This window comes from Phallusia mammillata, chromosome 4, assembly GCF_965637545.1.
Source record: "Phallusia mammillata chromosome 4, kaPhaMamm4.hap1.1, whole genome shotgun sequence".
NCBI lineage: Eukaryota > Metazoa > Chordata > Ascidiacea > Phlebobranchia > Ascidiidae > Phallusia > Phallusia mammillata.
This window is the reverse complement of record NC_137255.1, coordinates 501,564-515,428: the sequence shown is the minus strand read 5'-3', so window position 1 is coordinate 515,428 and position 13,865 is coordinate 501,564. Positions and strand designations below refer to the sequence as shown.

The window sequence follows — 13,865 nt, the reverse complement described above, 5'->3', positions numbered from 1 at the left end:
ATCTACATTGTATATGTCACCATAGAATACTAACTAATCTATAGATCACACCAAGCTCACATGTTTTCTATTTACAGTTTGTTTGCTGGCAGTGGAACAAACTTGTAGTCGGATCCTGTATGGCGGCCCAAGCAAGTTCGCAGTCGGATTTCACTCCTGAAACATTACGCGTTGTAAGTTAATCTTCAGATTTTTTCAAAACTCAATTCAAAACAAATCTTCAAATTCATTTTTTTATGTTTCAGTTGCGGGATTATGAAGCCCACAAAATCTTATGTGATGTTTGTCATGCTGAGGCTGGTCGCGGTGGCTTTGGAAAAGTTATTGTTGGAAAACATGATTTTGCAGGATTTGTTGCAATTAAGTATTTTCTTGTAAATGGAGGTGAACCAGAACAACGTGCAATTAAGAAAATGTAAGTTAGTGTTTCAATTGTACAACAATAAAAATGAAATCTTTTGTGACAGTCCTAAGCAAACATGGTACACTTTCACATAAATCACTGTACACTAGGTCTGTTAGAAGTATGTATAGTGTGTAGTGTTAGAAGTATGTATAGTTATATGATATATATAGAGATAAAGCAGAAGTTTTAAAATCTTTGATTTTCTAAAGAGTTCATCGGGAGTATGACCTGCTGCTTCGATCTCATCATAAAAACATTGCCGATGTTTTTGGACTTACAAAATGGCGTGGAGCCATGGGGATCGTAATGGAATACTATGAAGCTGGCAATCTAAGAGTTTTACTTTTGAGCAACTACATTCCACTGGGATGGTCCCTACGACTTCGACTGGCGTATGAAATATCAGATGGGATTACATTCATTCACAATTGTGGAACAGACAAACGCCTAATCCATGCAGATATGAAACCAGAAAACATCCTCCTGACAATTGGCTTAAATGTGAAGATTGCAGATTTTGGTTGTGCCAAGTTGGCCAGTTTTACTGCATCAACCACCAACCAAAATAATGCCCCACAAGGGGCACAAGCAATGACATTGTACTATGCAGCACCAGAAAAGCTTTCAAGAGGTGCAAGTCCTAGAAAAGAACAAGATGTGTTCAGCTGTGGCGTAACTTACCACATGCTGATATTTCGAATTGATCCATATCCATCAGTTGAAAGCTTCTGGCAGATGTTAAACAATGAGATCCGTCCAAACTGTGATGCAATCCAGGAATTAAAAGACCAATGCAGTGACAATGACAGAGCTATAGTTGAAGTGATGGAGAGAATGATGACCAGATGCTGGGAGCAAAACCCAGCCCAACGTCCCAACATGCTGGAAGTTCGAGATGAATTCCAACAACATCTTGCCACACAAGACCCAGCAGTGATTTTGCGACAAGTGGCCGATGCTGTCAAGGAAATGGAAATTACCCATCCTGCAGCTGAACACAGTCCAACTGTTCGACTTCACCAGCTTAATCCTGTCACTGGAGAGTTTCACAGTGAAAGCATCCAACCACCTCAAGTTCAGCTGAGAGAAATTCAATCCCAGTCTCAAAATCGTAAATACAAAGAAGATGTGTATAATGACTGTTTAGCTGTTTTTCTGTTTAGCCCCAGCTAAGCCCAAACCAAGCATAAAATCTAACTATTGTAGGGTTTTATTACTTTTTTCTCTTACATTTTCACTAGGTCTTTAGACTAATTCAGAGTAAAATTGATCTTGACAATTTATAAATGTGCAATGTTACTTGAAATAGTGAAATATATACTTACAGCGTTGGAATGGTTATATGGCAAAGTAAATTTTCTATCTATTTATAGCTATTCAGAGTGTTCAACCAACTCCGGTTCAGCGACAAGAACACCAACATGTTCATTCACAACATCAAGGTAAGTCTAACAATCTAACGTCAGTCAAAGCAAAAACAAAAGCTATTTTTTACTATTGCTAAATGTCAAAGTTTAGATACTTCTTTTTTAAACCAAATATTTTATTTACAAATAGTAATAATTGTGTGGGTGGAAAACATTTGTCAAAATAGTCGAAATATATAGGTTTAGCTGTAAACAAACTCTAGTTACTCAATTTTTTAGATTTTTTTTTAGACGATTTTAGAGGATTTATATTCATTGTTAGTTAGGTTCTAACAATAAATAAGAAACAGCATTGTTCAAAGTTCATTGCGGCAATAAATAAACAAGAAAAGCATCCAGTGGGAACCTCAAACTAACACCTCATATTTACAAAAATATTTATTGATTTTTGTGTATATCCCTTCGCCAGGCATACTGTCTTGACTGACATTTCAACTGACCTATGTTTATTTCATGTAATCTGTATAGGGAGAAATAGAACAGAGGAATCAGCTTCCAGCCAGTCGAACATCACTGCACGACAAACTGAAGAACCAACTTCTAGCCAGTCAAACATCACTGCACCGCGAACTGAAGAACCAACTTCTAGCCAGTTGAACATCACTGCATCAAAAACCGGCAAGGGTAAAATGGTTTATTCAGTTTCTCTGATTATTTTGTGGAAATTGAGTTTAAGGAACGTTGTGATTTAAATTTTATGAATTATGTAATTAGATAATTTTTTTAAAATACCAATAATGGGTCTCTTTCTCCAAGACACATTTTGATTTTCCCTTTTTTGCCTGGAAATGTTTACTAAATTTAGGTAAGATTTTACAGCTAGTACAGTACAACATTCACAACTATGCACCTGCTAAAAATGGTTGATTTCTAAACAATGTCATAATTTAATGAATGTTGGTAGAATATGCTATTTTAATTTTTTAAGTCATTAATCATTATGTTTGCCCCTAAAGCCCTACGATTTACCCCACAAATCAAAAAGTGTTTTAACTATGTTTGAATTGAATGAATTTAGACAGCTTGTAGAATTTACCACTTATAGGTGTTGATTGTTGTTGTTTTACTCTATCTTGCCACTATTTACCCCTTCTTTCCAATAAAACAGAATATTAATTAGGACAAACTTAAAACAATGTCTGAATTTAATAAGATTTGGATATTTTGTACTTCAAAGTGCTTATCACAGCATTTACTTTGCAACAGTGGCTGCGGCTAGTGCCGGTCTGTAAGGAGTTCGTTACCAGGCCGATTACTTTTTCAGGTTAAATGCCGTAAAACATGTTGCCCATGTAACCTGGAGATGATAAGCTAACTTTGGCGTTTTTTTTTATTTGCATTTTAAAGGCCAGCCTGCGATAATGTTTTAGTTTTCTAAACGGTCCGCGGTACAAAAAAGTATGCCAACCCCTGCTTTACAACACCAAACTTACTGATGGTAATTAGTTTCTGCCTGCAGAAACAACTAAAGCTATAAGAAAACAGTGGCTTATAATGTATCCAATATAAATTATTCTAGTAATGTAGTTTCAAAAACCAGGACTCTCCAACTAAGCAACACAGGTTTAATCTGGTGCCCCCTGCTATGAAGCTGACATGTGCAGCATACACGGCAGGCAAAGGTGCTTGTAAAATTGACTTTTGATGGTTTCTCCACTGAGCCTGTGCATCTCAGTTGGTAGAGCCCGAGTCCAAAAAAAACTCCTGTCTTGGGTTCGAATCCCACCGTAGGCAAAAATTTTCTAGCTTTATGCCTTACCATATTATAATGCTTGGTGAGAGCCTGAATTGGTTTGACGCCTTCAATGCACTATTGATTATTACATTTATATTAATGTTTTAAACTGGTCATAGTGTGTGCACATATGAAAAATCTGCTAAGCCACTCTTCTAGTTTCCTTTGATCTTTTTGCAAGAGACAAAATCTCTGAATAAAATATTTCTGTGAAAAAAACGTACAAATAATGGTAACTACGGCCAAATATATTTAAGATAATTTAAAAAACATAAGTTTCTTATACGGTGCTTGTTAAAAATTCATCAGAACAGAGTTGGATGGAAAGCATGGGGAAAAGAATGAAAAAAGTTTTTCTTCGGGCAAGAGGAGATCCAGCAGAGCATTTACAACATCAACGTAAGTTTAATCAAACTGGAAAAAGTAAAAAAAAACGAATTAAACAGGTGGGTTTTAAAAACTGAGTTGCATATTTTAGTATTTTGTTAACTCAATCACACAATCAATGTCCACAAAACCACTAAATTCCTTTGCTGCATAACCATTTTACCACAATTTTCTACAAAAATTCAGACATTTTCTATACTCAGATCAAAACTTGATTGTTATGTTGCAATATACTTTTTAATAAATGGTTGCAACATTTTTTTTTTAATTCTGTAATGGTGTTTATGTAAACTAGACAAACTAGAAAATATGATTTAATTTTATTATTCATGGGTCCCCTTCCCTGAAGGGGACACATATTAATTTTACTCAAAATGTTTTTTGTTTTTTTCTTTTTTTTCTTATTTTTTCTTCTACCCAAAGTTTGTCCGACTCGTTTTTCCATCAAATCCTTAATGGATTTGGATGAAATTTACACAGATGGTAGATGTAGTTATGTAGATGTGCATCCCACTTTGTTTTTGTTGATAACCCCAGTATTTACCCCGCTAGCCCCCTAAAATGGGTATTTTTTCCCCGAAGTTTGTCCGACTCGTTTTTCCATCAAATGTTTGATGGATTTGGCTGAATTTTACACAGATGGTAGATATAGTTGTGTAGATGTGCATCCCACTTTTTTTTGTTGATAACCCCGTTATTTACCCCGTTAGCCCCCTAAAATGGGTGAGTTTTTTAACAGTGTCAGAATTGGCTGAAATGTGGATTTCTTGTTTGGTATGCCATTTATATGTGTCAATTGTTGCATTCAACCCTTTAGTCCTAACATTTACCCCACAAGCCCATAAAGTGTAAAACATATTTGTATGTGACTGGTCACCACAAATGAAAGATTTCTTTGGAGCAATAGTGTTACAAGGGCAACCAGTTGTATGTTGCTCATTGGTGGGTTGCTTGGTGGTCGTTTTTGCGCCATGGCAGTTAGGGGCTTGTTAACAGCCCTTTGACGTCAGAAACGTTAACGGTTGTTGCTCAAAACACCTCTAGTGGTCGAAATTTTAAACATTGGCGGATTGGGTGGAAATTTTGCAGTACTATTGTATGAGTCATTGTGGTTTTTACATATTTTTTTAGTTTGTGTGTCGAACCCAATTAGTTGCTCTACTAGTCCCCTAAAATGGGTCAGTTTTTTAAAACGTTAAATAGGACATACTTCAAACAATCTCTGGGGTGAATCTAATTTTATAGCTTGTATTCTACATAGTATTATTATTTAAGCCCAGTGCCGATCACTGTGTTTTACCTTACATCACCCGACTTTCTCATGGTTATCTCTTGAATTGCATTATTTTCAACTTTACATGTGTGGGGACCCATGAGTTTTTGCCTGCAGAAACGACTAAAGTTATAAAAGACGATGGCTAATATGGGACCCAATACAAAATAAGCATAGGAAATATATTTATGTTTTAAAATAGGTTATAGTGTATATGCAAGGGCAATATGTGCTAAGCCACCCTTCTAGTTTTTTTACATGTTTGTTGCTTTATTAAATGCACTTGGTTGGACTAATCCATGTTAATGTAAACAGGAGGAAGTGCCTCATCTGAATCAGCTTCCAGTCAGTCAATAATTGCTGCCCAGCAAGAGATGAAAGGTAATAAGGTTTAGTTTAGTTTTGAGATTGCACTAAACTGGGAAATTGATGGTAGATTTACAAATTAACTTTCAGGGCGGACATTTCAAATAAAAAACAAAAACAAGTTGATTTTTCGAACAAACACATAGAATGTGTTGGTTAGATTTGGCCACAATGAAAAGGTTAAATAAAAAAAAAGACTAGACATAAATGACAAGACATGAAAGTGGTGCAAAACTGTTGTAAAGTGTTTATTACGTTATTTAATGTTTTTTTAGGTTTACTTCTGAGCCCTGTTGGTGTAAATGAAAATTTATGGTAAAAATACATGAAATAATGCAAGTATGTTTCAGAGGAATTTGTTGTTGTTGGTGGACGTGGTTCATATATAGATTGTGTGAAGTATGATGTCACAACAAAACAACATCAACATTTACCAGTAAGTTTGGAAAGTTTAAAACTTGCTCTTTATGCACAATAATGAAATATTTAAGGAACAGTTAAAGTGTATCTGACATTTGTATTTATATTAATTATTGCCCCATGTAATTTAAGTGCAAGTTGGGAGTTGTCAAATATTGATTGTTGTCTGGCATTATTTGTAAACAATAACTCATTACCAAACAAACAATGTTCCTTTGTTGGATTTATGAAAGTGAATGAATGTAACTTCTATATATGAGCAGCCACTAAACTTTTGTGCCAAATTATTTAGCTTTGATTCAAACTTTGCAGAAACTGAACAAACCAAGATGGGGGTTCACATCAGTAAAAGTGGGAGATATACTTTATGCATTTGGTGGATGTGATGAAGCTGAAAGGAAAAGTTGTGAAATGTTGAATTTGGCAACAAACGGACGATGGGAAATGTTGGGTGAGATGTTGGAAGCTCGACGTGATGCTGCATCAGCAGTTATTGGAAGTAAGTGGATTGGGGCCGACACAACAAACTAAACTCACATGATATGTGACAAGCAATGTTTGATGTGGAATTGTTACTTAGATTTGAAAATAGATTTGAAAATATTTCATCACAAACCAGTGTTTTTGATCTTTTACAAATCATTTCCAAACTCGTTTGTTATTCTTTAAGCTTTATCTGAATCTCTTGAACCCTTCCATACAGCTTTGTTGAAATCCTCAATTTGTCTGTTTATGTAATTTATACCATGTTTGTTAAAGTTTAAGGATTTCAGTAAAACCTCTCATACAACTTTATTAACCCCAGATGTGTCATTATATACAGGTTTACATAAACTTTAATAAACATATGGTTATTAAAGTGTCTGCAGGTTTCTAAAATGAAAATATGTTTTAGACAACATTTATGTGACTGGTGGAAGGAATAATAATTTTGACAAACTTTCTTCATGTGAAGTTTATCATGTGAACAGGAATGAGCAGAGTCGGATTCATGACATGATAAAGAAAAGATCACAACATGGAATGTGTTCAATCGGGAGTAAGAAGGCAGTTTGGTCATTAAACAAACAATATCTATATATATGTCCCCATGGGCTATTGTGGCCAATATACTAATTTAATATTACTAATTAAATCAATGTATTAAACTGGCTTTTGGTTTAAATTGGGAGTTGTTTGCAACAAAAAGACTCAGTAGGACCTCATTCCAAACAAAAGTACAGGTTTTGTACTTTAACAATAAAAATCTCCAACAAGCCAATTATATTAATAAACTAAAAAATCACTTAAACCAATTCGAAACTTTTTAGCTTTTGTATCTGTTTGAACTGACTATTAATTATCTTTTTTTTGAAGTTTTGTCTGTTATAAAATTTACTGTACAATTGGTTTTGGAAACAGACTTATACTGTATTACACTAATGATGTAGTTTATTAATCCTAAACCACACCCAATTTACAATATACATCAACATCAGATATGTTTACAAATGTGGCTTTCAGTTTTTTAATTTTATGTTGACTATGTATATTAATGTGTGTGACATCACAAGTATTTCACACAAACCTGTTTGCAGATTCACTTTATTGTGTTGGTGGATATGATGACCAATCCTGTGAAAATCTTGATGTGAGAAGTGGGAAGTGGAATTTGATTCCACCAATGAATCATGGAGTAACAACATATGGTTTATCTTGTGTTGCATTGGATGGAAAGATTTATGTCACAGGTAATCATGCGCAAATAATTTATTAAAAATTGTGAGCAGCCAACACAGCTTTAACACTGGAACTATACTTTCCAACTTTGTCACAAAACACTTTGCTTTTTGCTTGGTACAAACATTAATACCCACAAAAATGTTGGCACGCACCGCTTGAAAGGTTGAAAAGGTTTATTGACTCCTTACAAAAATGGTGTGACAAAATTATTTTGGGTCTGCACCCTGCAATAACGGCTCACTACCAAAGCCAAAGAAATCACGCACCAGTTTAATTTTGGGCGGCGCAACTTTATTGAAACTATAAAATCAACAGCGATAAAACGAGCTATGTTAAAATGCAACAGCGCGTGGCGACTTTGGACCAACATCTCGCGTTACTCCAGAGAAAGAGCTTCTTTTACAAACCGAAGGCCACTTTTGTAAGTGCCTGATTGGCAAAGCAGCGCGTTCCAGGCCAATCAGCGCAACTCGTGTAGCCCTACAGGCAAAGTAAGGGACAGCTAACAACGTGCCACAAACCGAATAACACAAGAGAGAAGAAATGTGCATGACGGTGCCAAATCAGGAAGAAAGTGTTCAAAGCAACATAATTGTGCATATAGGTCTCAGGTTAGACACATTGATTTATCAATACAGTATGGGTATATTTGACAGTTGAATCAAAGTTTTAACTGTACCACAACACATTACCTGCACATAATTGAACCATTGTTAAAATTGCTGAGCATATATTCAACACATCCTATTTATTTTCACATACATACAGCTCATCTCTTACAGATCAAGAAATTATGTTGCAATGGCAACAAAGTTTGTGTCAAGTTACTTTTTGCAAAAAATCGTGACAGAAACGACAGCATATAGTGAACGTTACCACACATAGCATCGGGTAGCAGTGCCCATACAGTATTATTAGTCAACCCTAGGTTGAAACCACAGAATTTGAATTAATTATGGGTCCCCTTCCATGAAGGGGACACATATTGTTTTGGTTTGTTAAACGCCTTTGGTAAAGAAAGAGTGCTTCAAATTTTCACAGATGTTATTTATTTATCCATATTTGATTCTCCAGAAGTTTTACCTTGAGTGACCCAGCGGTTCACCCACAGGCCCCCAAAACGTTTTTTTTTAAAAACGGCTGTACTGACTAAAGTACAGCATCTTGGAGTTTCATGCTTTGTTGTTTTGGTGCAATGTAAAGTTTTTTAAAGAACTTTGTATCTTTGAAAAAGATTTACCCATTTTCACCCCTCAAACCCCAAAATATTTGTTTATGTCTAACGCTGGTTTGTTAAACGCGTTTGGTCAACAATGAGTGCTTTAAATTCATTCAAATGTACAATTATGTTAGGTATTGATCCAAATTTGATCCTCCTGAAGTTTGACCCCAAATGACCCAGCTGTTCACCCACAGGCTCCCAAAATGTAAAATTTTGCTGTACGACTGTACTTTGTAAAGTACATCATCTAGGAGTTTCATGCTTTGTTGGTTGGTGCAGCGTCAGGTTTTCTAAAAACAATTGTAACTTTTTATTGGATTCAACCATTTTCACCCCTTTAACCACGAAATAATCGGTTTTAGTTTTTCCAGTCCTGTAGGTCAGAAATACAAGCCCGTTATATATGCTAAAATTTAATACAAAATGTTTGGAGTGAGTTACTCATTTAGTGTTCAAAATTTTGGCTCAATAGCCGAATGGTTGATTTGTCTTTTAGTTATTTTTTAAATTAACTTTAATGTATTAAAAAATGAATAAATGAATTGTATAGGAGGAGGAGAAGGAGGAGGAGGAGGTGGATGGACATCACCACATCATGAATGTTACGATCCAGTCGCACGAACATGGACTACTTTATCACCATTAAACACTGTACGTGCAGGTCATGGAGCTTGTGTGATGAACGGAAAGATTTATGTTGCTGGTGGATCGGTTTCTGGGTAAGTGTTATTGTAGTGTGAGTTATGGAGTTGTGTCACCAGTTTGATTTCGACCACTTAACCTGCCTCACTAACCCCCTCAAGTGGTCATGTAATTTATATTTTTTAGCCAAGTAGCACCAGTAAGTCCCCGAAATCGATCTGTGTAAAATTCAATCTCACAATTCAGTAAAATATACACCATTTGTAAAACACGTAATTGTGATGTTTCAACTGCTGTGTTTGACCATTACTTGCTTCCAGGGTTGGATAAAAGTTTAATCCACGAAGTGAACCTGAATTCATGTGTCAAGCGGTTCGACGCCCTTGATTAAACCCTAAGCATTTAAAACTTTGCTGTACCTATACCCAGGGTTTTTTAAGGTTTGGTTTGGGTGACCGCTAAGTAGTTTTAAGAGACCGCAAGTGTTTCATTTAAATACCAAAAATAGCCATTTTCAAATTTTGGGAAACCGCTGGAGAAGTTTCCGTTTCGGTCTCCCAAAACACCTTAAAAAAACACTGCCCATACCACTCTATGTGGCACAAGGGGGTGGGTGGTGAGAAAACCAAGTTATATATATATATATATATATTGCTTAATCTGCAATAAGAAAAGACTATGCATGATGGTTTGGAAACTGTCCCTCTCTAGGTGATATTTAAACAGAAATACGTAGGCTTTAATCAAAATTCGGCTATGAAAACTTTATGTGCTGCCCTTTTTCCTTGATGTCATGAACACGTGCTCGCATTTGAGCTGATTTTCACGTGTCGTTTATTCGATCTGCTTGCCCTGTGCAGTGCCATATTTTTGCTAGCGGTGATTTTAAACTCACATTACTCACAGCACTCACAAGTTGCAGTAGAAATCCACTACTTTTTACCTCTTATCTATTCGAAGCATGGAATCCAACACAACGTTTCTTTTTCACATTAAGGTTACATTTGGGCTCCATATTTCACGGTCAAGCTCTTAGACCAAAGGTGGGCAACCTTTTTGCATGCGCGGGCCAGAGAAGTAATGATATTGTGGGTGCGGGCCGCAACGACTCGAATGAAATAACAAGAGTATAGTCGACTCAACTTTAAGTATTTACTCAATGTGAATGTGTATATTTGTCAAATGAACTGCAGTACTTACTTGGTAAAACTTTAACTTTGGACAGGCTTGGTTAGGTGACTAACAATCAGGCCCAACCACGTTTACAATACATTTCAAAGTCTAGCACGAACACAATAATATTGTCTTTATACGTATCAATGGCTACATTTAAAAATAACTAGAAATAATTGCTTAAAAAAATAATTATCGGCGTTTAGCTTAAAACATCTTTGGTACATATAAGGGACATAGATTCCATCCGGTCGATAAAGAATAAAATACAATTTTTTTAAGCGGTCGCGGGCTGCTCATAAGCTTTATGCGGCCCGCGGGTCGAAGGTTGTCTAGGACAAATACTTCAAAATGTTCTTAAGTTAAATTCACTAAATAAGACAATTTAACAAATTTTTCGAATATTCTCCTCCAGGTTTTTTTAAGGTTTGGTTTGGGTGACCGCTAAGTAGTTTCAAGAGACCGCAAGTGTTTCATTTATATACCAAAAAATAGCCATATTTGCTTCAACGAATTATTTATTAGGCTACTGGCAGTTTTGGGAAACCGCTTTCCGTTTGCAAAACACTGTTCTCCTCTAAGCAGTCCTTTGCTCTATACAGGGACTTTGTTCTGTGTATGTGCGAATATGATCATTTATGTGAAGAAGTTACATTACGACGCAAATGTTGCGGAATGTGAAATCGGTCTAATAAAAAAAAAACAGTCTCAGACAGGCTGCTTCACTTCCACACTGATTGTGCAAAATATTAATACAGATTTGTATTAGAATTTCTTGACACTGTTTACTGTATATGGGTTTTACACGCGACACCCTTGTTTGTGTACAGAAGCAGAAACAAATAAGAATCGGTAAACCTAAATTCTTCAAACATTTAGGTGTACTGTGACGTCATAGTGTTTTTATTACTGGTTGTGACGTCACAATTAGTTTTGTATGTGATAAGATTTGACCCACGAACATGTTTTGTTACACAGGGATGAGGAACTCAGTTCAGTTGAAGTTTACGACCCCACTGAGGATTCTTGGACACATTTGTTCGACTTGGAAAAACCTGTTGCATGGCACACAGTTGTAGCTTTGTAAACCACAGAGGGTGACAATGGACATCAACAAACATCAATGTAATGTTGACTGAAACATTGAAACAGATTTGATTAATACAGAAATGTTCTGATTCGTTTCAACGTGTTGGCACTACTGAAGCTAAACTGACGATTTCAACTTTACTATACTTGAACTTTGATTGTTTTGTACCTCAGTTCATTCTAATCATTCCATAATGTAGGCTCTCCTCGACTGGTCCCACCAACGTTACTCCCCTAGTCGTGTTTTACTCACAGTGCGCCAAAATCACTTTGTTGTAAGCCCCAGTAACATCACGACTTGTACTGACTGAGTAGGCCAGTGGCTCTCAGCTTTTGTTACTGTGCGATCCTCTGCTCTTTAAAACGCGCAAGAAATATCCAGAACTTGTTTGTGTAAATGTTTACAATCTAACATCAATGTGACATTTAGCCAACACTTGTGGTTTTTCGGATAAAGTCATTATCATGTCATCATCAACTTTCAAACTATTTCAAACTAGTTATGAATGTATTGATTTAACTTCTTACAGTTCGAGAAATATGCGTGAGTAATAGTTCGAGTACATTGTAGCAGTAGCGTGTTTAATCATGCCTTTCCTGTTTTGCGTTTCCAAAACGTTTTAACATAGTCAGTGCCGGATTAACAATTAGGCAAAGTAGGCACGTGCCTACAGGCCACTTTAAAATCAGTAGAATGATTTGGCAACACTGATAATTCTAAGTTTTTAGTTGGCAACCCTGATTTTCGGGCCACTTATAAAATGTGCCTACAGGCCAGCAGACCCTTAATCCAGCACTGAACATAGTGTAGCTTTTTTCGACTTGTTGATTGTTTTAGTATTTTTTTGTCGCTATGATTTCTTCCACGCAAAACAAACCTAAATGCCAAATTGGACAATTCCAGTTTGTTATAAACCCCACTCACATGTCGCCTTGTAAATGACCAATTATGCTCTTTATTTTTTGCGCTATGCAACGTTTCATTCTTTAATCCTAATTGTTTTCCTACAAAACTGACATTTACAAGTTTCCATGCAATAACATTTGACAAGTGTTGCATTAAAACACAGTTCGATCACTACTTAATACTTGCGCGTAATTTATTCTGTAACCAACAACATTTTGAGTTAACATTTCACACCAGAAAAAATGCTTAAATTAGTGGTTTGTTTTCAAACAATTTTTGTGTTAAGGAGAATAGTTATGTCGTGCTCTGTTCAAGCTGTTGTTTAATGCTGTGTAATATCGATTTGCAAGATTTGGACAAAACTAGTCGATAACCTGGGGCTTATAATGTATTTTACTTTACAGTTTGTCCGCCTTTGTTTTGTATTTTATACCGATATAAATTCCACACCCCTTTTATTTTGCGTTTAAAATTCTTTTTTCTTGTTGGCTTTACACGTCAATATACGCTCTGCTGGGTAGAACTGTTTTCTTGAATAACAATTGTTCACAAAAAGTTGCATTATGTAGTTACAGAAAGAACTGTCATGAAACAAAAGTGCATAATATCACCGTATGTGGCTTACAATCGAGTAAAAACGGTGTGTAACCGAAACCGGAGTTCAAAATATCAAAAAGAACAGTCTGTATTGTAAACTATCCTAAAGTTTGTGTGCACTATATATTTTCTATTTATTAAAAATACTTTTCGATATTGTGGTGATTGCGTTAACGTGTAGTTATTCCCAGCTTGGTGATTGTTTTAATGACATTGTGTCGCTATGTTTTCTTTCACCAAGCGAAATAAACTCAACTCAAAAACGTGCAGTAAAGGTGCGATCGTTCAAGCGGAACCGACCGGCAGTCACGCTTGAACGATCGCGACTGGAGAGAAAAAAAAGCGAAGCGGAAAACACCGTCGACTTCTGTTATTGTTCTCTGTGAAGCAGCAGCAGCAGGTGACGTACGCAGGTGTAATGAAATCTCATGCAGTGCAAAGAGGTTTCAGATTTGTTGTCAGCAGGCTCTATCACGAAAGTCATATTTTTCAGCCGGTT

General features: G+C 36.0%; 1 protein-coding gene across 8 annotated transcripts in view; it reads left to right on the top strand.

The window, feature by feature from the left end:
- LOC145225149 (uncharacterized) overlaps window positions 1-13,629 on the top strand; it is an 85,269-nt gene extending 71,640 nt beyond the window's left edge. For all 8 annotated transcript variants that reach the window (XM_080091807.1, XM_080091806.1, XM_080091803.1 and 5 more), the window contains 13 exons: window positions 78-173; window positions 246-415; window positions 616-1,517; window positions 1,780-1,848; window positions 2,302-2,457; window positions 3,878-3,967; window positions 5,544-5,609; window positions 5,945-6,030; window positions 6,327-6,513; window positions 6,910-7,053; window positions 7,592-7,744; window positions 9,509-9,677; window positions 11,752-13,629. In XM_080091807.1, coding sequence (XP_079947933.1) covers window positions 120-173; window positions 246-415; window positions 616-1,517; window positions 1,780-1,848; window positions 2,302-2,457; window positions 3,878-3,967; window positions 5,544-5,609; window positions 5,945-6,030; window positions 6,327-6,513; window positions 6,910-7,053; window positions 7,592-7,744; window positions 9,509-9,677; window positions 11,752-11,860 — 2,355 coding nt within the window. In that variant the 5' untranslated portion in view covers window positions 78-119 and the 3' untranslated portion in view covers window positions 11,861-13,629. The remainder of the gene's footprint in view (window positions 1-77; window positions 174-245; window positions 416-615; window positions 1,518-1,779; window positions 1,849-2,301; window positions 2,458-3,877; window positions 3,968-5,543; window positions 5,610-5,944; window positions 6,031-6,326; window positions 6,514-6,909; window positions 7,054-7,591; window positions 7,745-9,508; window positions 9,678-11,751) is intronic.
- Window positions 13,630-13,865: the final 236 nt, after the last annotated feature.